Source organism: Camelus ferus, chromosome 28 (assembly GCF_009834535.1).
Source record: "Camelus ferus isolate YT-003-E chromosome 28, BCGSAC_Cfer_1.0, whole genome shotgun sequence".
NCBI classification, from domain to species: Eukaryota; Metazoa; Chordata; class Mammalia; order Artiodactyla; family Camelidae; genus Camelus; species Camelus ferus.
This window is the reverse complement of record NC_045723.1, coordinates 5,625,007-5,652,322: the sequence shown is the minus strand read 5'-3', so window position 1 is coordinate 5,652,322 and position 27,316 is coordinate 5,625,007. Positions and strand designations below refer to the sequence as shown.

At 48.0% G+C, this 27,316-nt stretch overlaps 2 protein-coding genes across 10 annotated transcripts; both read right to left on the bottom strand.

Moving 5' to 3' along the window:
- Positions 1 to 1,836: 1,836 nt before the first annotated feature.
- IL1F10 (interleukin 1 family member 10) lies at positions 1,837 to 8,833 on the bottom strand. Of its 5 annotated transcripts, none has more exons than XM_032469689.1 (5): positions 8,775 to 8,833; positions 5,200 to 5,260; positions 3,111 to 3,290; positions 2,836 to 2,963; positions 1,837 to 2,544 (listed from the first exon to the last, which is right to left on the bottom strand). In XM_032469689.1, the coding sequence occupies exons 3-5, from the start codon at positions 3,223 to 3,225 to the stop codon at positions 2,332 to 2,334; spliced, it is 456 nt and encodes a 151-aa protein (XP_032325580.1). In that variant the 5' UTR covers positions 3,226 to 3,290; positions 5,200 to 5,260; positions 8,775 to 8,833; the 3' UTR covers positions 1,837 to 2,331. The 5 variants fall into 5 exon arrangements, with proteins under 5 accessions (XP_032325580.1, XP_006183653.2, XP_032325579.1 ...); XM_006183591.3 differs by having other exon boundaries at positions 3,205 to 3,290; positions 8,775 to 8,827; XM_032469688.1 differs by lacking the exon at positions 8,775 to 8,833 and adding an exon at positions 7,056 to 7,162 and having other exon boundaries at positions 3,205 to 3,290.
- A 4,733-nt stretch (positions 8,834 to 13,566) lies between these two features.
- IL36RN (interleukin 36 receptor antagonist) lies at positions 13,567 to 18,244 on the bottom strand. Of its 5 annotated transcripts, XM_032469647.1 has the most exons (6): positions 18,156 to 18,199; positions 17,460 to 17,516; positions 16,431 to 16,585; positions 16,001 to 16,086; positions 14,876 to 15,003; positions 13,567 to 14,688 (listed from the first exon to the last, which is right to left on the bottom strand). In XM_032469647.1, the coding sequence occupies exons 4-6, from the start codon at positions 16,083 to 16,085 to the stop codon at positions 14,464 to 14,466; spliced, it is 438 nt and encodes a 145-aa protein (XP_032325538.1). In that variant the 5' UTR covers position 16,086; positions 16,431 to 16,585; positions 17,460 to 17,516; positions 18,156 to 18,199; the 3' UTR covers positions 13,567 to 14,463. The 5 variants fall into 5 exon arrangements, with proteins under 5 accessions (XP_032325538.1, XP_032325535.1, XP_032325536.1 ...); XM_032469644.1 differs by lacking the exon at positions 16,431 to 16,585 and having other exon boundaries at positions 18,156 to 18,244; XM_032469645.1 differs by lacking the exons at positions 16,431 to 16,585; positions 18,156 to 18,199 and adding an exon at positions 17,833 to 18,022.
- Between the last annotated feature and the right edge of the window lie 9,072 nt (positions 18,245 to 27,316).

Genomic DNA, 27,316 nt, shown 5'->3' with positions numbered 1-27,316 from the left:
AGCTGTTCCTCAGCCTAGGAAAACCCATCCCCACATTCTTTGCCTGGAAACTACTTTTTCTTGAAGGCCCAGATTAAACACCCTTTCCTTTAGCAAGTCCTGTCCAACCCCCTCTGCTGGCAGCACCTCCACACGGCAGTGGCATCCATTAACCTTGTTGCCATGGTTGTCCTCACGCTGTGTCCTGAACATCCAATAAGAACCAAGTAATCATCCACTAATTCGTTCAAGGCTTTGCACTTACGCAGCACCTCTGATGTACCAGCAGCTGCTCTGGGCACTGGTGACCCAAAATTGAACAGAACACACTCTCAAAAAGCACAGAGTAGTCCCAACACATAGACCCATAGTTACAATGTGACAGTCATGGCACACCGGCAGGCCGTGGGGAGGCAGGGAAAGAATCTAAACTCACTAGAGCCACAAAGCCTAGTATGTCTCTCCTCTGCTTAAAATCTTCCCATAGCATCCTTTTGCCCTTAAAAATACATTGAAATCCTTATTTGTCTTCAAGGCCCCCCATCATCCAGCCCCTGCTGGTCTTGCCCACCTCCTAACCCTCTTCATCACTCTCCAGGCTCCAGCCCCCCAGCCTTCCAGGCACACTGAACCCATCTGTCTCAGGGATGCACATTTGCTATTTCTCTCCTGCATCACTCTTAGTCCCACTCCCTCCTGTCCTTCAGCCTCAACTCAAATGTCACCTCCTCCAAAAAGTCAGAGTCACTTTCCCTGACCACCCTTTCTAGTGTTACCACTGAATACATACCACCCTCACTCTCTATCATGTAAACTGCACTTGTGTGTTTTCTTGTTTGTTTATTTGCTTGTTCAGTGTTTCTCCCACTCAGTTTTCAGCTCCAAGGAAGTTTAGTTCTGTTGATCCTAGAATAAGAGTAGGATACAAATTTGTAGAGTAACTTGGGGGTCAGCCAGGCCACGTGTACACGTACAGCCTGTGTGACCTTCAGCAAGTTATGGATGTCACTTCTTTTAGTCCCGTCTCTTTTCCTGTCAAATGCAGGTATGAATACTTGCCTTGCAGGGTCATCCTGAGGGTGAAGACGCACTGTTTTTAAACATCCTGGCCCATGGTACACACTGGACAGATGCCAAGTGCTTGTACAAGAGAAAGTACTCCAGCAGCCCACTCCTCTGAGCCATGATACCACCGGTTCTTGCTCTAGGTTGGAGTCTGACCATGGATTCTCCAAGAGATGAAGAGGGATCTGGGCTCTGAGGAGGATGGTCAGTTTCTTTCTTTTTTTAAATGGAGGTCCTGGGGATTGAACCCGGACTTCATGCATGCTAAGCACATGCTGTACCACTGAGCTATACCCTCCCCCAAGGGTCAGTTCTAACTGTAAACTCTTAGTCGAGCTCTAGCCTTGTATTCTCAGCTATAACCAGTCATCAGTAACTCATCAGATCCACAGTAAACCTTAAACTCAGGACATCCAGTCCAAACTCACTCCCTCTCCAACTCTGTTCCTCCTCGCTTCTCACGCATCAACACCAGCAGACAACGAATGGTACCAGTCAATCAGTTGGGTCTGATTCATCATGAAGTATCTGATAGAAAAATTGTGACCTGAACTACAGCTGAAATTGTCAGCAGCCCACGGCGTTGTCCATGGACAGAGCAGGAGAGCTGGGTTCTGCCCGGAGCTTCTTGGTGGTTTCTGGAAGCAGAGGGAGTGGAGAAGAAGCTGTGGCCAGGCTTCCAAGAACACACCGAGTTACCCGGGGCCTCTTGCATTAAACCCTGCACACAGAGGCCACCAAGGCCCTGTATTTATTTCCTACAGTTGCTGCAACAAATGATCACAAACTGAATGGCTTAAAACAACACTACTTTATTCTTTTACAGCTCTGGAGGTCAGAAGTCTGAAATGGGTTCCACTGGACTAAAGTCAAGGTGTCAGCAAGGCCACATTTTTTCTGGAAGCTCCAGGGAGAATCCATTCCCTTGCCTTTTCCAGCTTCTAGGAACCACCCACATTCACTGGCTCATAGCCCCCTCCTCTGTCTTCAAAGTTGGCAGCATAGCATCTTCCAAGTTCTCTCCGACTCTTACCCTCCTGCCTCCGTCACAGGAGGATCCTTGAGATTGACTACGTTGGGCCCACTGGGATAATCCAGGATGAATTATCCTTAACTTCACCACATTTGCAAAGTCCTTTTTGTCATGGAAGGTAATATACTCACGGGTTCTGGAGATCCAGATGTGGACATCGCGGTGGGGGGGGGCATTATTTTGCCTACCAGAGACCCTGGGCAGGATGAGCTTGGTTTGGGGATATCAGGCTGGGAACTCAGCACCCGGTCTCCCTACCGACTCTGTTCAAAGTAGAACTCAGTGCAGGCTGAGGGCTCACTCTCCTTGGTGAGTCGGATGGGCTGCTGGGGTTCAGCCGAGCCACAGAGGAACCAGCCAGGCCAGGCAGCAGCTTCGAGCCTGAAGGTGGGGCCCAGGCTTCTCTGGAAGAAGGTGAAGCGTGTGGCCTGCTCACCATTCTTGTACAGGTCCTCGATGTTCGCATCCTGCGGGGACAAGGCGGTGGCTTCTGGATGAGGCTGCAGATTGAATGTCAGCCCCTCTGGGGCTTGACCAACAAGGGACCAGACAGGGTGAGTCCTTCTCTAGGGAACTGCCCTCTGCAGGTTTTGGAGGGGAGGGTCTGGGTGCTGGGTGCAGAGAGAGATGGTGGAAACCTGCATGAGAGGGACGTGTGGACCTGGCCGGAAATCCACAGATGGGTGCAGAGATGCCAGAGCATCCTGGAGGCCAGGCCAGGTCTACGGCGGCCCCCAGAATGGGGCACGGTCTCTCACCTCCAGCTGCAGGGAGGGCCCGTCTCCAGTCTCCACACATGCCAGGCAACGACTGCCTCCCTGGATCCCCAGGAAGATGGGGAAGTTGGTGCGGTCCAGGCCTCGGTTGGGGAGTATGCAGATCTTCTCTGGGAGGGAGAAGAGGAGAGGAGAGAGCCAGGAGATGAGGGGACCCCATCTAAGGCTCTGGCAGGAAGGCACTGGGCCAGGGCACAGCTGGCCTGGCCTCCGCATCAGGCTGCAGGGCGAGCTGGGATCCCTGCAGGGGTCCTGACCCTTCACTACGAGAAGTCCTCGGAAGATCCCTGCCGCTCCTCTGGCCGTGACTGGAGGCAGGAGGGAAGGGGGGCCTGAGCCACAGGCGCGCACCTGCACAACGGTTGTCTGCATCGGGGTGTCCCACCAGGAGCTGGCTGTCTCTCACGTACAGCGCCTTCTGATCCGCGTCCTTAATTCTGCAACAGGACGGCAGGACTGAGGGCCCGCCCCGCTCAGGCCCCGCCCAGCCCCACAGCCCTCCCACCCCCGCTCTGACTGGCCACTCTGAGCACTAGGGGGTCCTTCTCCTCCTGCAGGTGAGGAGTGGGGCACTGCTCCGCCCCAGAGCCTGTCAAGACCAGGCCAGCCTCAGGCCAGGGAAGGCCTTCCGGGGCCCGTGACTTCCCGAGGCTGTGCCCCTCTCTTTTCACCAGGCTTGGCCCCTGTCGGGCCGTCACAGCCGTGACGGGCACCTGTGTCTTCTCACTGAGGGGTAGAGAGTTTTCCTCTTTTCCACGCCCCTCCTGAGAAATTTCCTAATGAGGTTCCAATGTCTCTGGGACACAGTGAGCCTTATCCCCGATTTTCTGGGCCCACCTGATTTTTTCTAGTAAAGACATTAATTTATTGTATAATAAAGTGTAATTTGTTTTTCAGATATCTTAAAGACTTCAAAAAAAATTTTTAATGAAGTTACTGGGGATTGAATGCAGGACCTCACGCATGCTAAACCCACGCTCTACCACTGAGCTATACCTGTCCCCCGGCCCCAAAAGACTTTTTATAGAAGAAAATCCTCAAATGAGGGAAAAAATCCTATGTAATGGTAAGTGTGCCAGCCTGGTCACCCTGCTCTGGTGAGTGTTGCAAGTGTATGAAGGGTGGGGTGGGGTGGGCTGTGCCGTGGGTGCCAAATACAGGGGGTCAGTGAACTGGAGCAGGGCCTGGTACAGGCTTGGGGGTTGGCTGTGGTTCTAATGATCAGCCTGGGAGGGGAAACACATGCTGGGAAGCCTGGAGGGAACCGCAGTGAGTCTTTGCAATATCAAAGTCATGCCCATGCTGTCAGTCCATTGCTGGCTGGTTTCAGAGGTGGTTATCAGTCGTGGTTATCAGTCTGGGAGCCCTCCTTACCTTCGAGGCCAGAACCTCTGGGCCAACACCACCTCCAGGAGATTCCTCTCTTGCAATAAGAGCTCATGATAATACCCTTAGCTAATGACTGGATGTGTTTACGGCAGGTTCACTTGCACAATAAAGACGAAGATCTGAAAAGAACCTCGGTTTGCTGGCTGGCATGCTCCCTGCATCCTGGACAACCAGGAATTGTGGGAAATTCACCTGCCAGCAACATTCTGCTCAGGGACCAGAACCCAGACTAGATGCCCCAGAGAGCTGACATCTGTTTTGTCAGTTGCATGTCTTGCCTTCCCGGCCACATTGTAACTTCCTGGAGGCCCTGACCAGTCCCCCAGGTCTAGGATACAACAGGCCTGTGAAGGAGCTAAAGAAATGCATCCCAGAAGTCAGTCTTATTTTATTTTTATGAGACCTTAACTCATTCCTTGAAGGGCTTGAGAGAGTTTAACAAGAATCATAGGCAATAAAGTGGTAAACTCTTAAGTAAAGACTCAAATGTCAAATGAGATGAAATCCAAGTAAAAGTTGGAAGCCCAGCCTGGGAGTCAAGGCCACAGAGGCTAACATATAAAGACCCTATCACTGGGATGCAAAATTATCTCTGAGCTTTTAGAGAGAGGAGGCTGGAGCAGCAGAGGGAATATGGAGTCTGCATCCTGGCCCTGTGTGACACCAGGTACTTTATAACCTCTTCTGAGCCTCAGTTTCCAGATCTATAAAATGGGCTTAGTAATGCTCACCTTGTGGATTCCTCAGGATGGAGGCAAGGCAGCAGGATGGCTGGCATCTTGCAGAGGTTCAGGAAAGAAAGCTACTGTGTTTATGATGGTGATTAAGCTTAATTATGGGGCACTTGAGATTTCTGGGGTGAGAAGGAGCCTCTTCCTCTGACTCAGCCTTCCTTCCCGCTTCCTCTTTTATCTCCAGACCCCCGATTAGGAAAGGGAGGGCTCCAGGAAGACTTACATGTAGTATCTTGCCATGGGGAGGGAGCACATTGCTGTGGTCAGGGGTGACTGGGTCCTTGCTGGCAGGGAAGAAGAAAAGGGTTGTCAGGGAAGGAGGGCAGTGGAGCTGTGGGGGCGCGGGGCAGATGCCCCGAGGGCCCAAATCGCCCAATCAGAGGGCAGAAAGGTCTCATCGGCCTGCCGGAATCCACCAAGGTCTACCCAGCCCAGTGAGCTCCAGGCAGCAATGCATCTCCCTCATTCGGGGCTGTCCCCACACACCGAGCTGGCAGAGGGATGAGCTGTGACTGTGCACTGGTCCTCGCTCTGGGAAGCCAGGGAACAGGTTCTCCCAAAGAGTTCAGCCAGGAGCCCTCCCCAGGGCTGAGACTGGGCTGGACTGGGCTCCAGCCTCACAGTTTGAGGACGAACCTGACTCCAGTCTTGTCCCACTCCTCAGCCTGGCCTTAGACTCACCACATTCCCACCTTCCTCGCCCTAGCAGGGGCTTAGGGCCCAGCAAAGAGGGAGGAACAGTGCCTGCAGGTGGGGCGGGCAGGGTCTCCCTGCAGAATTAGGAAGCATCGTTCCAGGGACTGGATGGCTTTGCCAGGACTGTGAGAGACCATCCAAACCCCCACTTATTCCAGATGGAAAACAGGACAGGCTTGAGATATACAGACTTGTGTTTCTGAGGAGAAATGATGTGAACTGAAGCCAGCGTCCCCATACAAACCCCAGAGCACAGCCCTTCACACGGCTCCGCTCCTTCCGGTGGGACCATCCTGCCCCAGAGATTCTCCCCAAAATGACCACCTCAGAAAGACCATTCCAGAATCCAGCATGGAAAGAAGCTCAGAGCCAATCAGGGCATGAGAGTGGTTGGAAAATAGCCCAGAAAAGTAAATCCAAGAATGGCTAGAGCTGAGGTTTACAGAGTAAACCTGATTCTCTCACCGTGCAAGAAGGGAGGGAGAAGAGAAAAGAGAATAAAACAGAAAATTAGAGGAAATGGGAGAAAGGTGGAAACAAAGGAGGAGGGCCCTGAGAGGGACCCTGTGGGATGTTTTGGGAAGCAGGTAAGGAGGAATAGGTTGATGCTGATGGCAGGACTTCCGGCCACCTCAGCAGCCCCGAGCAGCATGGCCTGGGTGTTAGGAGGAAGGCTGTAGCCCAGGTGGCTTTTAGCATTGGATCTACCACTCAATCACCTTAGACACGTCCTTTCCTATCCCTGGGCTTTGCAGTGGGAGTCTTAAGGGTTGTTGAAAGCAAAGGATCACAGGACACCAATAAGAGTACAAATCCTGGATGGGTGTTGGTGATGTGAATCAAACTCTTAAAGCATTCTACGTACTTTGTCATTTCATTTCTTGCCCTTATTCTCAGGGAAAATAATGCATTGCCTGAAGTTTTAGCAATAAAGATGTTCACTGCATCATTTTTTTATAATAGCAAGAAATTGGAAATAACCTAAATGCCCAATAAGAGTGATTGTTTAAAAAAAATTATGGCAAACTTAGTAAACAAGAAAGTCTGTGTTCATCAAAGATGACGTAGAAAAACATTTTATGATATAAAAAGATCAAAAGTCAAATATATTCAGTGAAAAGTGCTGGTCATAGATAACATGTGCACAATGATTCCATTTAAATCCACATGCATACCTAGAAACAAAGAGTGTCAGTATGGTCATAGGACCTACCGATGGCTGACAGGATTATGGGTGATCTTTAATTTTTTTTTTAACATCTCAACATTTTTCCTTATATTATATAAATTTCCTTTGTAGTATAAAGTAAATTTTAAATTTTAAAAAATGAAGTGTTCAGTTAAAGTCATTGGCTCCCAGCACGGGCCTGACCATTGAATCACCTGGGGGACTCTTGAGAAGTGCTGTTTCCTGGGCTGAAGGTTCTGGAAGTGACTCCGTGATCAGCCAGGCTTGGGAACTGACACATGAGCTCAGTTCTTCTTACTCCCTAATAAACACATAAATCACCTTCAGCTCTTGTTAAAAATACAGGTCCTGATTCCCTAGGTCTGGGGTGGGACCTAATGATATTAATGCTGCTGGTCCCTGGACCACCCTTTGAGCAGCAAAGGACCGGAAGATCTCCCCAGCCCTGATCGGCTGACGGCATCATGACCTTGACGCAAGCCCACTGAGAGCTGATGAGCGTTCCTCCCACTTTTCCTGACTCCGTGTCAGATTTCTAAACAAGTCTCAGTAAGTTACTTCTTCCAAACTTTGGTTTCTTGGTAACGATTAGCGCTGTGCCCACAATCCTGGTGTCTCTGCCTTCAGTCCAGCCCGCCCTATCTGAGTTCCCCGGACTCATATTCTAAGCAGTGCTTTCATCTCATCCCCGCCCAGCTCTAGAGCCTACTCTGGCTTCCCGCTGTACGAAGCACGTATCTAAGTGTATCTCACTGCTCTGTGGACGCTAAACCACCCCTTTGACAACATGACTTCTTTCTTGTCTTCTTAATGTGCACACTCGGTTAGCTTTGGTTTCCCTGCCTCGAAAGCCAGCTGTCCACGTCGTTGTCCATGCAGATCTATTGGCATTAGGGCCACTGGACATGGTATTATTACCTGTGGGTTGAGTATCTAATTCTGCCAAGTTAATGATCAGCTCAGAGTAATAGCTCAGACATGCAAGGTCAGGTCACTTAACCTCCAATCTTCAGCTTTGGCATCGATAAAATTATGGCATTAGAGTATGTGGTTATTAAGATTCTTTCCAGATCAAACTATCAATGATTCCATGACTCAGAGTTTAATGAATCTCTCTTTTACTATTGCAGACCTACTTTGAACTCTTATCACATTTCACTGGATTGTTTATTGTTCTATATACGGACATTTGTTTCCCTTATAAAAGCTAACAAGATCCTGAAGGCACAAAGCATCCCTTGTAGCTCTCTGCAACCACCCCAATGGAGACACATCAGTGCTTAAGAGCAGGACATAGAAACACACACAGCAGATTTGCATGGTAAGGTTGGTTCTAGGCTTAGCTCGGCTACCAATTTTGTCTTGCCACCTTGGGGAGTCCCGTTTTTTTGTCCCTACACCTCCAATTTATTATCATTTGGAACAGAGATTTGGGCAAGGTCAATATTTTTCAAAACTACTTTAAGTTTCAGAAGGACACTTTACCCAGGAACCTAATGAAAGTTAAATGGGTAAAAGACACCTGCTTTTACTGAAGCAGGGGGTGATGGAGACACCAGCACCCAGCTAGCACTGATGACTGAGACAAACATGGGGCATCTCTGAGGAACCCCCGAGTTCACCAAACATTGTGGAATACCACTGGCTTAGATGATTTCTTCTGAAATTATTTTATAAAATCCATGGTCCTAAATATTTTAAAATCTTGATTTGGTTTAACCTATACCCTCCCCTCCAATGGCTCCTTTGTGCCCCTAGATTTATTTAGCGTGCCATCGTGTTCCATGGCAGGGATAGCTTGATAACTAGAGAGCTTGCCAGGAGGAGTTAAAAGGAGATGGCATGTCAGAGATTTTGACAGAAGGGAGGGAAAAGAGAGAAAGAGAGAAAGATACTGCCTGTCCACCACTGACCTGCAGATCCTGGGTGCCTGGAACCTCCAACTGATTTCTCCAGGGCACCTGCTCTGAATTTATACTGTCTGGACTGGGTGGGTCAGGCCTGTAGCAATCTTTATAATTGGCTCCAGGATGGGGAAGAAAGGCCCAGGGATTTCACAATATCTTCAGCACAGTACAGATAATAAGAAGGTGGGGGCATAAATGAGTGTTTGTTCAAAGGGGAGAGAGTCACCCATAAAGCCTCGGCAGAAGCCAGGCACTGGGGCTCTGCTCATAGCTACTGTCATTGGTACTGTCATTGGTGGTTTTGGCAGCCAGATAAACAATGCTGGGGTCAGACGTCTTTATATCACCTTCCTTTTGGTGCCCCATGGGGCCATGGGGCTCTATCCTAGGCTTAGAGAGGCAGAAGAGGCAGGAGTGAATGTGTCTGAAGGGCCAAAGGACAGACTTTTGTCTGTAGCCAGGCTATAGCCAGTGAGGCAACGTGAGAACGGGGGCTGATGGCATTGTGAGTGTGGTCCTGTTTAGGAAGATGAGAAGAAAGTCTCTGTTTTTCAGTAGGTTCTATTAGTTGGTACCAGCTTGACGAAATGGAATGTCTAAGGAATCCCACCTGCAGATTAGGACATTGACCTTAGATTCATCCTGGGACAGAGCAGTATCCATGCCCTGGACTATGAGGGCACCTGACAGATTGTGAGCAGGGCAAGGATAAAGAACATTCAGGCCTCTCACTGACATTACTTAATTCAGTCCATCCATCCATCCATCCATCTATCCATCAGTCCATCTACTCATTCATCCATACATCCATTCATCTGCCTGTTCATAAGGGGCAGAGGCACTTGGACATAGTATTTTCTGGGGACCAATGGCCTTAATGTAATTCTCCCTCATAGGTCATTTGCAAAATTCCGTAAAGGGCTTGATGAGGAAGCGGGAGGAGTCAGTCCAAAACCTAGAAGTCTGCAGAGATGAGAAAAGATGGGCATCAGAGAAATGCAGATCAAAACTGCAATGAGGTATCACCTCACACTAGTCAGAATGGCCATGATTAAAAAGTCCACAAATGACAAATGCTGGAGAGAGTGTGGAGAAAAGGGAACCCTCCTACACTGTTGGTGGGAATGCAATTTGGTGCAGCCATTACAGAAACAAGTATGGAGATTCCTCAAAAAATTAAAAATACACTTACCCCATGATCCAGCAATCCCACTCCTGGCATATATCTGGAGGGAACTCTAATTCAAAAAGATACATATACCCCAATGCTCATAAAAGTACTATTTATAATAGCCAAGACATGGAAACAACCTAAATGTCCACCAAAAGATGACTGGATAAAGAAGCTGTGGTACATTTATACAATGGAATACTACTCAGCCATAAGAAAGAATAAAATAATGCCATTTGCAGCAACATGGATAGACCTGGAGATCATCATTCTAAGTAAAGTAAGCCAAAAAGAGAAAGAAAAATACCATATGATATCACTTATATGTGGCATCTGAAAAAAGAAAAAAAAAGAAGACACTAATGAACTTATCTACAAAACAGAAACAGACTCACAGACAGAGTAAACAAGCATATGGTTACCTGGGGTGGGGGGAAGAGGGTAGGAAGAGATAAATTGGGAGTTCAACATTTGCAAATATTAACTACAAAATATAAAATAGATAAACAACAAGTTTCTGCTGTGTAGCACAGGGAACTATATTCAATATCTTGTAGTAACCTAGAATGAAAAAAAGTATGAAAATGAGTATATGTATGTATATGAATGACTGAAACATGATGCTGTACACCAGAAACTGACACATTGTAACTGACTATCCTTCAATTTAAAAAGAAAAGACTGGCAGAGATGGGAACAGATTTCTGTTTTCTAAGGCCAGAGACCATTCTTCACCCCCTCTCCCAATCTCTTGTCCCCTCAGTAGAAAAGGTCAAAGCAAGGGGTATCATACCAGGCAACCCATGAACGTTGACTAAGCATTTACAAGGCTGTGCGACAAAGGCCTACAACACGTGGTCCCTGTCGTTAAGTAGCTCTCCAGTCTGGCTGGGGAGCTAAGTCATAAACACTTGAAAAGATAATTAATAAGACCAGACTCTCTAATCTGTGAGCCAAGGGAATATTGGAGACAACAGAGGCAGAGAACCTCCTTCAGTAAAAAGGTAAATTCCCAGAACTGAAAGGGCCTTGGCGATGCAGATGGGCTGCACGTGGAGAATCTGTGCTTCAGCATCCCTGAGAGAGAGAGATGCTGCAGCCCCCAGCAGAGCCAAGGACCTCTCAACCTGAAGAAACCCTAGCAGTGTGTGTGGTCCTTATGGTTAAAATCTGGGGCGTCACACAGAATTTCCGCTCCTTGGTCCTACTTGTGCTTTCTGGAATTACACAGAACAAGGCTATTCTTCTACCTGAAGGCAGGGGTCAGGGTGAGGGGGCTCCCTGAGTGTTGCTTCTTCAGGATAAAGACCCTCAGCTCCTTAGCCTCTTGCCTTATGACTTGGTCTTGGGACCCTCCTGTTCTTCAGGGCACTGTTAAGTCCCCAGTGCCTACAACTGGAACACACTCCACGTGACATGGGTATTACACTGCTGTAAATACAGGCCTCGCCTGAGGGCTTACACTGAAACTGAAGACCTCTGAAACCACCCTACCTCCCTCACTTGGACAGCCCTGGTGAGCCCAGCCCACACATTCCTAAATGTAGCATTTTACTTTCCGCTTTTTCCAACTGCTCATCCCTGCGAAAGCCCTTTTGAATTCTATCATCCTACAAATGATGAAGCAATGACATTGGGCTGGAGAAAGCTTCAAGAATGAGGTGGAATCCCGGGAGCGTGCAGAAGGGCGGGTCCATTTAGATGGGCGGGTCCATTTAGACTGGGTGGAAGTGAGAGAGAGAGACTATCCCAGGGTGGAGGAACGGTTTCCACACGCTGCTCTCACTGGATTCCAATTATTTACCAAACACAATTCGAGGCGCTTGGAAACAAACTGATACAGCCTTGACCTTGAGGTCATTTTCAGGGCTGCAGACCCCCAAGTCAATTTATTGCAAGGAGGGGAAGTTAGCATAGAGGTGAGCACAAAGCACTATCAGAGCAGGGGATCTCAACCCAGCAAAGGTTTCTCGGAGGAGGTGATGGCTGGGCATGTGGGCAGAGAGTGTGTGAACCAGGTCTGTTCTCGGCAGCCCTGAGAAGCCTGGGGAAGCTGGGACCACTGAGGTCCACAGGAGCAGATGCGCCTGGCCTGGCCACTCTCCTGCTGGTCCCTTAGCAGAATCTGAACCTGCCAGGCTGGTCTGACGGCTGAGGTGCAGATGGGACACCCAGCACCCGCCTCTGGCTTCTGCTCCCATTCCCCAGGGTTTAGGTAGGGACACTGGAGCTGCGTGCCCCTGGCACATATGTCTGGATGTGCAAAGATGGTCAAGGAAGATCTAACCTTGTAGGAACAGAGAGTCTTCAATCAATTTGGTATAATCAGCTTTTAAATAGGACATTTGGGGAAATAAAAGGACTGATGTTTATTTTGAGAAGGAAAATGAAAGTGCTGGAGAAAATTGCAATCATAATAAAATAAATATATTTATTTCTCTTTCCCTGTGTGTTAGTTCTCTATTGCTGTGTAACAAATGACTCACCGCCACCCCCACCCCCAGCTCCCACCAAAACTTAGCAACTTAAAGCAAGAACACTCATTGTCTCCCACAGTTTCGGAGGGTCGGGACTCCAGAGCAGCTGAGCTGGGTGACTCTGCTTCAGAGTCTCTCCTTAGGTTGCAGTCGGTCAGGGCTGCATCCGAAAGTCTGCCTGGGCAGGAGGAGCGGTTTCCAAGCTCATCCGTGTCCCAGCTGGCAGGAGGCTTCATTTTTCAACCACTGGGTCTCTTTATAGGGCTGATCACACAGCGCCGTTGGCTCCCACCGGCATGAGTGAAAGAAGAAACAGAGAGGCCAAGAGAGAAGGCACAGTGTCTTCTGTAACCTCATCTCAGAAGCAGCATGATGTTACTTCTGCCGTATTCTATTGGTTAGTGCGGTACAATGTGGGAGGGGAGGGGGCACACACCGGGTGTGAGTACCAAGAAACGGGGGTCACTGGCAGCTGTCTTCATCCCCTAGGGCTGCCATTCCCAAGTACCATGGAGTTGGTGGCTTAAAACAACGGAAATTCATTCTCTCACTGTTCAGATTACAAAGCCATACTCCCTCCAGAGGCTCCGGGGAAGAATTCTTGCCTCCTGCTGGCTTCGGACGGTGTCTCAGTCAGTGGCATGTCTTGCCTGGAGGCACCAGGACTGTAACCTTGGCCTCCGTCTTCTCAAGGCCTTCTTCTCTGGGTTCCACTCTTCTTCTTACAGGGACACCAGTCATATCGGATTTAGGGTCCACCCTCATACATCATGACCTCTTGACTAACTGCATCTGCCAAGTCCTTCCCTCCCAACAAGGTCATGGTCTGAGGATCCCAGAAAGACACAAATTGTGGGGAACACTATTCAGCCAGCCCTTGGAGACCCCTTGGAGGCTGGATCCCACCCCCTTGGAATCTCAGAAGACTGTGACCACGCCGGGTCAAAGTCCAGGATTTTTCTTTCTATAAATTCCTCCCCCAGGAGACTCCAGCCACACTAACCCATCACAATCTCCTGCTTCACAGCTTGGCTGAGACCTGTTTGTTGATCCCTGCTGCTACCAGCCAGAGCAGCAAAGCTCGATTCCCTTCAGATTTCATTCCAGGGGAGGGGAAGCTGAGGACAATCAGAAATAAAGTCCACACTGCTGACCTCAAACTTAATTTTTCTCATTATTACATGAGTCCTCCATCTTCATGGTAAAACAATTAGACAATACAGACAAATTTAAAAAAAGAAAAAGAAAAATCACTTATAATACCACCACCCTGACGTTGCTAAAATTGACATTAATACTTTCAGATTTGTTTTCTGGGCAGAAATATATAGATAGTTTTTTTTGTTTTTTTTGCATTAAAATAAGATTACAAGATATGCCAGCTTGTAACTTGTTCTTCTCACCCAATATGTCATGAGCATCTTTTCAGGCAAACAGACACCAGCATCTGCGGTTTTAAGTTGTACCTCGGGTTTCAAAAAGTGTGGCATGTCTATCTTAGGTCTTCTGAGCTCAAGCCATTTCCTTGGACACCTCCAGCCTCTCCTGCCCACGGCCAGAGCAGGAGGGTAGAGATGGAAGAGGCAGCGTATGGCGGCAGCTGAATTAGAGAGAAGGGAGAGGAGGCTGGGTGTTGGCCTTAACACTATGGCCACTGTCCCTCTCACACACAGTGGGGACATCATGCGGGCAGCTGAGCCTTCATAGGTGAAACTGGGGATGAGCTGGCCTGGGGTGCTCAGGGCCACGGGGCAGTTACTACAAAGTATGAAGGATTTCCACCTCTCCCCCAGCCCTGACCCCTTAGGGGGTTATCTCATATGGTTTTTGCCAGGTTTTACCCCAGTAGTGCCGTTTATCAGGGAAGCAAATGTTGGACTAAGCCCCAGATCTCAGCAGGATTTACCTAAACTAGGGAAATAGGTGGGGGAAGAGCGGCCATGTACCCGGTGCATCCCAGGTGCGGCCCCGTGAGCGAAGGTGGGGTGGTCACCTCCCTCCCCTGCCCGAGCTGGCCTGGCCCCGGGAGCCCTGGGGGCACAGTGCCCTAGTCGCACTGCTGGAAGTAGAAGTCGGTGATGGGGTCGTCCCAGCTGGCATCCTTCGGGAGCTGGGTGAGCTGGACAGGCTGGTCCGCTTCGAGCACAGTGCAGAGAAACCAGCCTGGGTAGGCAGCTGACTCGAAGCTGGAGGTGAGCCCCGTGTCCCGCCGGTAGAAGGTGAAGCTCTTAGACTCCGCAGCACCGTGGTAAATCTCCATGACGCTCACCGGCTGCGAGCAGAGGGCGCCGCAGGTGAGGGGCAGGGGCGGGGACAGCGAGGAGAGCCAGGGCCGAGGGCTCAGGGAGGCAGAGCTGCGAGCAACAGAGCCCTGCGAGGGAGAGGAGCCCAGGCCGCAGTGGGGTCAGCATCCCTGTCTCAGTGAAGCCACGTGGTGAGGCTGCCCCAGCAGGACCCACCTCTAGTTTCAGAGTCGGTTCCTGCCCCGTCCCACACGACAGGCACTGGCTCCCGCCCTGGACGCCCAGGATGACTGGAGAAAGCTTGGCATCCAGAGACCGGTTGGGGACCACGCTGATCTCCTCACCTAGAGAAAGGAAGCAGACGCAGGGGCCTGGGCTGCCCTTCCCTGCCCCCCTCTCCCCCCGCTGTGGGCTCCATGATGTGTCCTGTCCCCAGGCTGGAAAGAAGAGAAGCCTCGGAGCAGCTGTCATGTACAGAAGGGTGGTTTCCCGGCAGCTGGCCCAGTGGACATCAAGGCACAGAAGCACACGGTACCACCTCCCATCCCCACGCCCACCCCCTTGTCCAGGGTCAAATCTTCAAGTCTTCTCCCAGCCCCAAGGGAGGTTTGGCCACCTCTTTAAATGCCCCTCGGCCCTCCAGCTCCTTTTCTGAAACTTGTCTTTATAAGCCTCTCATTAGAGTTATCTGGACATCTTTCTCTTCCCTCTGAGACTCCCAGGAACAGAAGAGGTTCTCATGCCTCTTTGTACAATCCCCTCGTGTGCCACACACACACACACACACACACACACACACACACACAACCTCACCGAGGGCTCTGCCTGGCCCCAGCGCCCACTAAGAGCGTTCCACGTGGGCAGGTGTGCGATGCTTTAGAAAGAAGGACCTGTCACGCTGTCACCTGTGGGCAGATGGGGCCACCTGCTCCTCTGGGTCCCACCACTCCAACCCTCAGGGAGCCGAGGGGACCCAGGGTGATGGGGCAGACGCCCGCTCCCACATGGGAGCAAAGTCAAGGGCAGCTGCTTCAGCGCCCCCCGCAGCGCCGGCCCCCAGGAAAACGCATGGCTGACTTAAGTCCACCTACGAGGAAATGACAGAGCTTTCATCGTGGAGAACATTCCCACCTCTGCACAGATGCTCCCGGGGGGACTGGGGCGTGGTGCCCTGCTGGGAGGGGTAGCATTTTATTCGTCGTTGCCCTCAGCCTGGTTTTGTGATGCCCAGGGTTTGTAGGGTTTGTACCAATTTGCATGGCTGCTCTAAGCTCTCTTTGGGCTTCCATCCCTCAGAGCTTAGAGAGATCTAGGGAAATAGGGTCATGTTTTGCCACCAACCTTTTATGACCTTCCCTGCTTGCAGCCCGCCGGCTAGGAGCTGGTTATTGTGCAGATAAAGCACCTTCAGTGCCGCATCCTTCATTCTGAAACATCAGGGCGGGGTTGCACTCAGTGAGGGGAGAGGGGTGCTCCAGCTTGCCTGGGCTCTAGAGGGTCCCCCAGCCTCAGGCGTTGCTCCCCTCTCTGCCCGCTGCACCAGAAGTAAGGGCACAACCTTCGCTCCCAGCCCTGCTGGGCTCCCGTCTGCCAACGGGACAACCCCCCGCCTCCCATTTGAGTCTGGATTTGCTCCTTCCCTTTTCGATCTTTTCTACACTAACCAAACTCTTCCGTGTGTTATGTTGGAAAAGACTGTGAGTCAGAGTCCTGGCTTCTCCTCCCAGTTCTGCCACCATCACCGCTGAGTCACAACCAACAAGTTGCTCACCCTCTCTGGGCCTGAGTCTCTCCGTTGCTAAACTAAGAAGATGGGTTAGCTATTTCCCAGGCCTCTTCCAGATTAATATGAGCCTTGATTTACTTTCGCCTTTACTTCTGCTTGGTGCACTGACTTTCACTTGGCCACTCCTAGGCAGGAAATTCCTACGAAGGGAGGGATTTCTTTAAATTTAAAATTCATTCATTTTACTTTTCAAATTTATTTCACATCTACAATCTCAGTCAATTTTCTGACATCCTGTGAGGTGAAAGGTGTGTTCTAAAGGGGGTTCCTCCAGATGTTAATGTGGAAAAGAGTATGCTGTGTACAAACTGGTTTAACATTGGCGAAACACAATTAAACAAACCTCTGCTTCAAAGTGACTGATACACTGAGTTGCGCTACGGTTCTCTTTTAAGAAGATCTAGAAAGCAATATTTCCCACGTTTGCTTGACCAAGAAGTGCCACTGTATAAAGCCACTCATAGAATTCGGGTTCCCAAGAACATGCTTTGGGAAAAGCTATAGTAGACTCTGAGTTCAGGAGAGCAAGACATTCTCCTTTACTGTTGCAGAAGTCCAGAGTATAGCAGAGCGTCTGGCTCAGCACACACCTAGTGGACAGACAGACTGACTGATGGGAGAGCTTTGTTGTTTTGTCTCAAAAGGCAGCAGGGAGGTAGTGGCTGGACTGGCATCAACTCACTGCAGTGGGTGGTAACCGCAGGGCTCCAAGCTGAACCTCCTAGCTCCTGTTCTCATTAGGATGGATGAGGCCACAGCTCTATACAGGGTGAGTCTCGTGAACAACCCTCCCATCAGGGAGGGGGCCAGCCCCAGTCTGGAGAGGCTGGAAGAATTTCTCTAAGAGCAGTGCGGTGCTGTTCACACCCTCCTGGCCACCCACGCCACCTGCGAGAGCCCCACCCAGCTCAGGACAGTCACAGCCCCTCCCACCCCGGAAAGGCTAGACAACTGGTCGACCTGGAACTCGCTTTCCCCAGAGGATGCAGCCAAATCAAAGGCTCAGGTACTCACCGGAAGCACAATGCCCCACTCAGGACCATCTTGAGCTTCACAGGTGTGCAGACTCTCCTGTTTTGAAATAACAGAAAATCTTAGGTGGAGATGGAGGCTGAGCTGGCAGGGGCCTGGGGAGCAACCAGTCTCCTGAGCCCCTCAGCATGGGAACAGCCCCCGCAGAGCAGGGGGTTCTAGGGCAGCGATCTGGAGAGGATAACACCCAGCTCCCCAGAGGACACCTCAGAATGCGCCTTTCTCCTGGCGGAGTCCGTGGCGTCTGCCTGCTCCTCGAGGATGCCTCAGCCCTTTTAATAACGCACTAGGGAGGGGCCCCTGAAACTGCCTCAGCCTCCGGAGGAGCAGGGTTTCCAGAGTAATTTCACATCACCTTAAGCTTCCAGAAACACCCACTGCTCATGATCTCTCTCGAGAAGGAAAGCTTCTGGAGACAGTGTTCTTCCAGCAGCCCTGAAGCCCTTCCTGGGGCTTTCCGATCCTTCGTGAGCACTCAGCCCCTGGGCATCCGGCCCTTCCGGACCCAAGGGCATGCGTGCAGAGAGCAGTCCAGGGAAAGCAGGTGTTAGAACAGCCCCCTTTCTTCCCTCCTCCCTCCCCTCCTTCCTTCTTTTGATTGTTCCTCCCTCTTTCCTTCCTCTCTTTTCCTCCTTCCTTTCTTCTTTCCTTTTCCTTCCTTCCTCTCTCCCTCCTTACCTCCCTCCATTCCTTCTTTCCTTCCTGCCTTTGCCAGGGAAATGCTGGAGGCGGAGCTCTCCTGCTTAGGGAATGTGAAGTCTATCTATTCATTGTAGAAAAACCTGAAAATCCAGATCGACCAAAAAGAAAAAAACATGAAAACTTGTTTCCAGGGGATGCACCATTAGCAAACCAAGGACAGCAGTGCTTCCTCAGCACACGTATACACGTCACCACCACGCACCAGCTTTACACACATCTGCACCCCAGACCTACACTCTTCTCAACCTGCTCTTTTCATGTAGTCAGATAGCAGAACCTCTTTCCACGCCAAGTATAATGATATCATACCACTGAATAGCTGTATCAGTATTTTGTTCTAAAGATGCAACATAATTTATTTATAGCAATCAGTTATTATTAGTCCTTATTATTATGGTTAGTCCTGTTATTTTTATTTGCTATTGAAAATCATGTTGGGACAAACATCTTTGTATCAGTATCTTTGCTCATGTGGTTGATTATTTCCTTAGGAAATAAAACCTAACTCAGGCCATCTGTAAGAGCTCTTCCTTCAGTCCCTAACTGGTGAAATAATCTGTGATGGTCTAACAATCCATGCAGTTTTAATCCATCCATACACTCTCTGTGATGGATCCAAATGAAAGATAAAGGTCATTGCATAATAAGAAACAACTTAATTACATCTTATGCACTACTGATAACCATTTATTGTTAAGGCATAAGTTTTAAAGAAATTGTGTTCAAGCTTATGGGCTAAAATGTCCTTGAAGTGTTTAAAATTAAATAAAGCATCAAGTTGCTCAAAGAATAGAAAAATAACTCATCACTCATAATGCCACTAAAGTGATAAACACCTTTCAGAAAAGGCTTATGCAAAATTATTGAATCGACCATAAGTTGACCAAATAGAAATGACGCTATTGGTGCAAATAGTTGTAAAAAAGAACAAAACAGAAAAGCAACTCCAGAAGGAGTTGACCAATAGGCAAAGTGGCTTTAAGCAAACAAGCTTTCATTTGCAAAGTGACTATAGAAAAGTAGGTATTGTTTCCCCTAAAAAGGTAAAATGCCATCTGCCTGGGCTGCCTTCTGTGATTCCCTGATCCCAGGGAATTGCCCCTGTGTGTCCGCAGGACAATGCGATGGGCCTTCATCAAGCTCTTTCCTCATTCTGCTAATAAAGGGTTAAGCCAGTCCATGGCCCCCCTGCCCCTGAGATGCTGAAGGTACAGGGAGATGTCTCCACCAGCTCCGTCTACTCTGTGATGTGCATAACAGGGGATGGATACAGAATGGATGGATGGATGGAGAAATGAATAGATTAGCCAAGAAGGTGAAAGTAAGAAAAATAAAACAAACTTGTGTTAAGAAAAGTTCTCCAAAACATACACACACCCCAGTGTTCCTAGCAGCACTATTTACAATAGTCAAGACATTGAAGCAACCTAAATGTCCATCCACAGATGACTGGATAAAGAAGTTGTGGTATATTTATACAATAGAATATTACTCAGCAATAAAAAAAAGAATAAAATAACGCCATTTGCAGCAAGATGGATGGACCTGGAGATGGTCATTCTAAGTGAAGTTAGCCAGAAAGAGAAAGAAAAATACCATGTGATATCACTCATATGTGGAACTTAAAAAAAAAAAAGACACAAATGAACTTACTTATAAAACAAAAACAGACTCACAGACATAGAAAACAAACTTATGGTTACCAGCAGGGGGAAGGGGGTGGGAAGGGATAAATTGGGAGTTCTTGATTTGCAGATACTAACTACTATAAATAAAAGAGATAAACAAGTTTCTACTATATAGCACACGGAACTATATTCACTATCTTGTAGTGACCTATGATGAATAAGAACATGAAAACAAATATATGTTTGTGTTTGTATGACTGAAACATTATTCTGTACACCAGAAACTGACACAACATTGTAAACTATACTTCAGTTTAAAAAAATTAAAATTTAGTTGGATTTCTAGGCATGGCTCAAGGATCAGCCAGAAATTTAGGCAGCTTTTACACAGAATTTGTGTGGCTCTCCCTTACTGCCTTACTCCAAGATTACTTCTCCACTCTCCACTGGCTGTGGTTGTCCCCAAATCTGTCCCCTGGTTCTTCACAGAAGACCGTAGAGTCTTCTATTAGTTTCAGTTGTATCATACTGTGCAATTTTAGTTTGCTTTCAGTCAAAACTGTGAAAATAGGAACTTGACCTTGGCAGATCATTTTTTCTAAGTGATTACTTCCCTCCAGAATCTGCCTGCATGTGTTTTCTTGTTCTCACACGCCAATGCATTCAGGTTCCCTCCCCACCAGATCTTTTCGTTATTTTTCTGAAAGTTTTGGTCCAGTAGAAGCCTACTTGAGACACCAAGAGAAACTCATCTTTATTTTAAGAATGCCTTTCATTAGTAGCACATTGCAGCGTTCTCCCCTAATCTTGTAATCTTCTTTCATCTGGAGAATTTAGTTAATTTAAACTACCTGATTTCTGAAATATGTCCATTTACTTCAACCATTCTTCCATTTTTTTGTTTGTTTTCCTTCTGATGTCTCTTTTGTTTCTTTTTTGCCTTCCTCTAGTGACTTCGATTGGATGGAGTGTGGTGGCTTTGTTTGTTTTTCCTTTATTCATCTTCTTTTCAAGTTTGGAAGTTGCACATTTTAGCAATCTTTCTTAACTAAATACAAAGTTAATTATGATTTTTACTGGGGAGCAGTGTCATGGTGAGGGTGGCCATAGGGTAGCATGGTGACTACTGCTTGGGAGTGTCTGATTTTTCCCTCCCTGAGGGTTCCCTGAGTTTTGTGATGAGGACAGAGTGGGATTCTCTACCATTTGGCTTGTAACGGTGTCATTGAGAGACCAAGCAAGAGCAGAATTCAAAGTTGGTACCTGCCTCATCCCACAAAGCAAAGGCTGACTATGTCCTTGGATGCACAAGGTGCCTGGAGTGAATCAGGCATCAGGGACCAATCTGGCCTAGTTGGTATCCAACCTAGAGACAGGAGGCTATATGCAGAAATCCAAGTCCATCCACCATTCCTTCCTCCCCAGCCCTTGAACTTGAAGGACAGGATCCATGTTTATTTGCCTTCAGTCTAGGGTAACGGGAGTAGGTCACAAGAGGACGTGGTTTGTGTGGTCTGGAATAGACAGTTTCCCATGGAGTCACTCTCATTGCCGAGTTCTTCACCTGAGACGCAAATATATGTGGAGATGGAGCAGCTGAGATGATGAGCTCTTTCCACCGTCCCTGCATCCACAGACTCTCTGCTGCTCAATCTTCTGTCCTCATCTCTGTCTTTTGGTCTTGCTCTCCCACCACTGGTCCTTGAAGTCATAAAGCTTATCTTTTCTCCCTGCGATCTGGGATCATGCCCTCTCCAAATAACCCATCCCAAAGCCGCTCATCTGAGCCCTAGGCTTGAAGTCAGCCCTGTTCTACACCAGCCAACCCCCCTCAACTTGTCACCATCTGGACGGAGATTCGGGACTATCACCTGGTACCACACACCTCACGCTATATGAGCTACAATAGTGGAGAAGCTAGAGGTCACAGCTGGGTTTGATATCTTCTACCCCCTTTCTTATAGGAATTGGACCTTCTAGAGAAGATGCCTGGGGCAGAGATTTACTGAGAGTATATGCATGCCCAGATCATTTCAGACTTCCCAGTATGAAAGCCCCTCTATCGTCAAAGAAATAAAAGTACCACAGGTCAGTCTGGTACAGAATGACCATAGTAAGCATTGGGTAGGTCCCTGAGTACCCAATTTTTTTTTTTTTTTGAGATGCCACATCATTTTATAATTATCTTGGTTAGCAGACATAAAACAAGAAAGCAAAGTCTTAAACAGTCATTGTAATCTAGCACTTCCTCTAGCAGAGGACAGCAAATGAATTAGAGACCAGTTTGGCCTATTTTCATCAGTTCACTTTACACGCAATTACAGCAAGGAGAAGCCTGAGGTTGGGATTGTGCATCTGATCTGGCGACTCTGTTCTCTGATGGCCTCCCCTCTGCTATCTTGTAGCAAGAAGAAAAGCGTCTTTCCTGTTTGGGGAAGTACAAAGCACAGATCCTTAGGTGTCTCCTGGCCCAGGATCAATACAATCTGTCCTCTGGGAATACCTCAGCCCCACGTAAGGCTTTGTAGTGGAGGGGAGGGAAGACTTCTCAAGCTATTCATTTACCTGAGGAGGAGCAGGATGTCTGGACTTCACATGCCATCATCAAAGGCTCATCAAAACTCCTGTGAGTCATTCTCTCTAGGAGGGGAATGCCCAGGAAGGTTCTCTCATTGCAGATCGACCCTAATTATGATGCATAAATTAAACCGGACTAAGAAACACAGAATTACTCATGCAAATTTAGTAACATCTACTCCTTTCATTGATCTGACCTAGGGTCAAATCAGCACATAAAATTTACTATATAATTTTGATGAGAATTTACCTCTAAAGCATAAAAGGATACTTATATGTGTTCAAAACTAGATAAAATATTTATTTAAAAAGCTGTAAGTATATAGAAAAATCTCATCATTCATACAATGAATCGAAGAGTGTACAAAAACAAAGTATGGACTAGTTGGGTCCTCTGTAGGAGCTAAGTCTTCCAAAAGAACACAAATTTGTACTCTCCAGTCTGTTAAGAGAATCTACACCTGAGTCCCAAGGGAACTCCTAGAAATAGCAAAATGTCTGGATGTTGGAACGTCCACGAGGGTCCATGACAGAGAAGGACTTGGATATGATGATGCTGGAGAGGAAGAAATTTTTTTTCTGCCCTTTTAGATTCTTCTGGCTGGTATAAAAATTAAATTGACATGAGACAGTTTAACAGGAGATAATCAAATGAAAGCTTAATAATCTGTACACGTGAGAGAGACCACGGAAAGCTAACTTACCAAAACAGCCAAAACCATCTTCAACTAAAGACAAAAGAGGGTGTTGAGGGTAGTGGTTTGGGACTTCAAAGGGGAGAAAGGCAATCACATGAAGATGGAAAAGCAAATTTTTGGTAAACAAACAACTGCTGGCCCAGGTGGAGACAATGGGATACAGAGAGGAATTTTAACAAACAGACTTTGCTAGGTTCCTCCCTGTCTACACACCTAGTTCACAATAATAGTTATCTATGGTCATAGCGCCCTTCCTGGAACGGTCTTCTGTCTACATTCTTTAGGCAGCAATGGGGAGGAAAACAAACAAACAAACAAACAAACAAACAAACAAATAAACAAACAAAAAACCCTTCCTGAATCTTCTGTTCTCAAAAATAATCAGCCTAAATTAATCCTCATTAAAGAGACACATTTTGGGGTGGCAAATTTTGCCCTCCTTCAGTGGACACACTCCCTGTTGGAGGTTGAGCTATGACCTCCATCCGTAGTCACAGATGCACCCAGATATCCATGTGCATCATGAGAAGTGGCAGAAGGAGATGCCATCTGGTTCTCAAGCACTTCTAAACACACCTAAGGGTCAGGGCGAGGAAAGTGGGACAGGGTTTCCCCAATCCTAAGGAGTCAGCTTTAATCTTAGCAATAATCTTGCTACAGTGACGGTGATTCTATTCCAGACTGGAGGGACTTGGGGAAGGGCAAACTTTCCGCAGGTGGCGTGCAGGTGGGGCGGGCAGTCTGCCTGGGGCAGTGTCTGGCTCAGATGTAGCCTCCTTTGATGGACTGAATCACCAAGGCTGGGCCTCCAACATTACCCACCTCCCTCTCAACCAGAAAAGGAACCTCTTCTGGGTTTTCAGCTGTGAGAAATCAGGATGAGGCGCTCTGGGCAGGACCAAGTGCTTAGTCATTCGTGGCTCAAGGGCCTCTGAAAGCCCGAGAGTGACATCTCCAGGAATTGAGCTATATGAGCATCACAGAAACATACTCTTCTGGGAGCAGGAAATGTGCGCTCCAGCTCGTCACTGACTTTGTCACCAGGGAGGGCAAGGATGGAGGCAGAATCTCCAACCTGAGCGTGAAAAATGTGCTGGATGCCTTCACGTGCATTCTTCAGAGGTTTGGTTTTCTTCTCTAAAAGGAAAGAGGAAAGCTGCCTTTGTTTGCTATTTGAATAAACCTTCCTGGACTCCTTGTATTTTTATATCTCCTTAAAGGGGCCTCAGGCTCTATCTATCCTGGTGAAAAAGAGAAAGACGTTTCCAGATGAGTAAAACAAGGACCCAGAATTATACTATATTTTAATTCATTTTAAATATTACCATAGTAATACACACATATTTCCTTAAAAGTCAGATAGAATTAAAAGGTGCATAACTGCAAACAACTGAGCTCTGCCCACACCTTTCCCCCAATTTCTACTGCCCTGAGGCATCCATTTTTCTTCTTTTAGCCCAATCGTCAGGATAGGTACTCTCTACACTGAGACAGGACCATCCCAGGCATCCCCACACCTGTCTCCTGGGCCTTCCTCCTTCTTAGTCTATTTCCCTTTCTAACCCATTTATGAAGGGTCATCAAATCATCTAGGTATAAACATCAAAACATTTCTTTCTTTTCCTTCTCTGCAATGATGACTTTAGATTTTACTGTATTCACTCCATCTTTCCCAGTGTGTATCAGGTCCTCTAATGACATCCCAGTCAAGGTGCCATAACTTTCTTGTCATCTTGCTTCAAAAGGTGAGGGGAATGCAGAGATGATGCTTTGGCTCATCCTCTCAGGAAGCTGTTCCCCCCTTTTTTTTTTAACCAGGCCTAATGCCCAGACATTGTGGGCAGAGCAAGAGTAGAAATGCAAGTTCTTGTGGCATTGGCTTCAGGCTTTCAAGGGGAAGTGTTCCCACGCTCTCTGATGCAGCCTGATTTCATCTGATTTTAGTAGGTGGTGTAGGAGGAGGAAATTTTCCTCTATCCTTCTAGGTTCTTCTGGCTGGCCTAAGAATTGAATTGACATGAGACATTAATAGGAGAAAATCAGAGTTTAGTAACATGTGAATCTGGGAAAGACCCAGGAAAACTGAATGACTTGCCAAAATGAACAACACCCTTACCTTAAATACCATCTTCGGCCAAAGACAAAAGAGAATGTTGAGGCTAGTGGTTTAGGACTTCAAAGGGGAGAAAGGCAATTGACATGGAGATGGAAAAGCAAATTTGGGGGAAACAAATGCTTGCTGAGTCAGGCAGAGACAATGGGACACAACGTGGGCTCTGATCTCTAGGCCCTGCCGAGTTCCCCCACCACACCTACCTCATTCTTTCCAGATATCTCTGGTGGTAGCTCTATTCCTAGAACAAGCCCTTTATCTAAATTCTTTAGGCAGTTGGCGGGGGGGGGGGTAAAAAGAAAAACTTTCTGAGTCTTCTGTTTCTTAAAAATAGTCAGCCTAAAATAATCCTCATGCCAAAGAGACATATTTTGGGGTGGCCAGTTTTCCTTCCCTGCAGTGGTATATGTGTAGCTGTTGTGTGACCATCAACATCATCCTGCTTCTCCCCATCATTAGGCACCTTCAGAGGGACCTGTATAGTTTCCAGACTCAAACTCTTTTCAGAGTTGGGCATCCCACCACTTGACGCACTGGTCCCTTGGAGAAAACCCCCATGGTTCCAGGCCTTCTGCCAACCTCAGGCTTCTTCATGTCATCATGAGAACCTCTGGGATGGTCTTCTACCCACCCCTCCCCCTCCAAGTATCTCCAGCTTCTGCGTTGGGGTGGGAGTTTCCACCAACTGCTTCCCAATGATGACATGGGACAAATAGGTCACCAAATGCCTCTCAAACTTTGGTCAAAATTAAGACCAAAAGGGAAGAGACTGTAAAATAAAGAACATTGCCCACCAACCAGTTCTACAAGAATCAAGTTATTAGCCACGGCAATCACTGACCTACAAGACACCCTGAAAGGAATTCAGGGCAAAGATCAGGATGAGGCACTTTGTGCTCCGGGAAAACCTATAGAACTGGTCCTCAGCTAGATATTTCCAGGAGAACATTCTATGAGCCCAGCTTCTTGCATCTTCCCATACTTAGGAAAGCACTGAAACCACTAACTAAGATGTCTGTTCTTCACGAATAACTGTGACCTTCTACCAAGATGAGTGCCTGGTTGCATGTACCTCTTTGCCAACATCACATAAATGCTTGTCCTCTTCAGAAAAGTCCTCAGAGCTCACTAAGAGACTGTCTCCCAAGTGAAAATCCTCAGTTTGGCTCAAATAAAATTTTCTATTTCTTTTCTTAGATTAATTATTGACTAATTTTTCATCAACACCAAGATGTTGCCCCACAGTCTCTTTAAACTCTGGTGGCATAGAAAATGCTAGAGAGTCTTCTGTCTTCATAAATCTCTACCATATCCTACACTTTCCAGGCATTGGGAATTGGGAAAAGGGCACCAGGAGTCAGAGCTTCAGGCCTGGAGGGCATGGCTCTCTGTTCTGGATCCTGATGGAGGGATTTTGAGTCCGTCTTCAGGGACCAGGATGCTCACAGGTGGCCTGGCCTGGGCTTGGAGGAGCTGGAGACCCTTCAGGTGGATGTGCTTTTCAGCAGAACCCCTTCATTCAGCCCTAGAAATGCTCTCCCCGACCCCACGGAGCGCCCATGTTTGAATGGAACAGGGTCCAGGCACCTGACTCAGGACAGTCGCACAGAATGTTCCTGTCATTTCATGTCTTTGCTTTTACTGCTTTGGGGATTTCCTCTGCCTCCTTTCCTGGAGCAGCTCTGAGCAGTCTGACCTGGGCGGCCTTGTCACGTCCCCACCCTAAGCCTCACCAGTGAGCAGCTTCCTAGAGAGAGAAGCCTCCACATGCTTCTCTGGCTAAAAGCCCAGAAGCCAGTCCTGATTCTGTCAGAGAACAGGGGGCTGGAAGAGACACTGTGTCCATGCAAACACAGAGAACCTGATCTGCACTGGTGTCCAGCCCCTGAGCCCAGCTTGTGCCCGGAAGCTGTTGGCCCCTGACCGCACGCTCAAGGCTGTGCCTCTGGCATGTGGTGGCCACAGACAAGGGCCTTATCCTCTGCAGGAATCAGAGATGCTTCTTGTTGGCAGTGAGTTGGTGGGACCATGCTCCTCACAACAGGGCTGGCAAAGGGCAGGACCGGAGACAGAGAAAGAGGGCATTGAAGGAGTTTGGCCCTGACCTAGCCTTGGACCCTC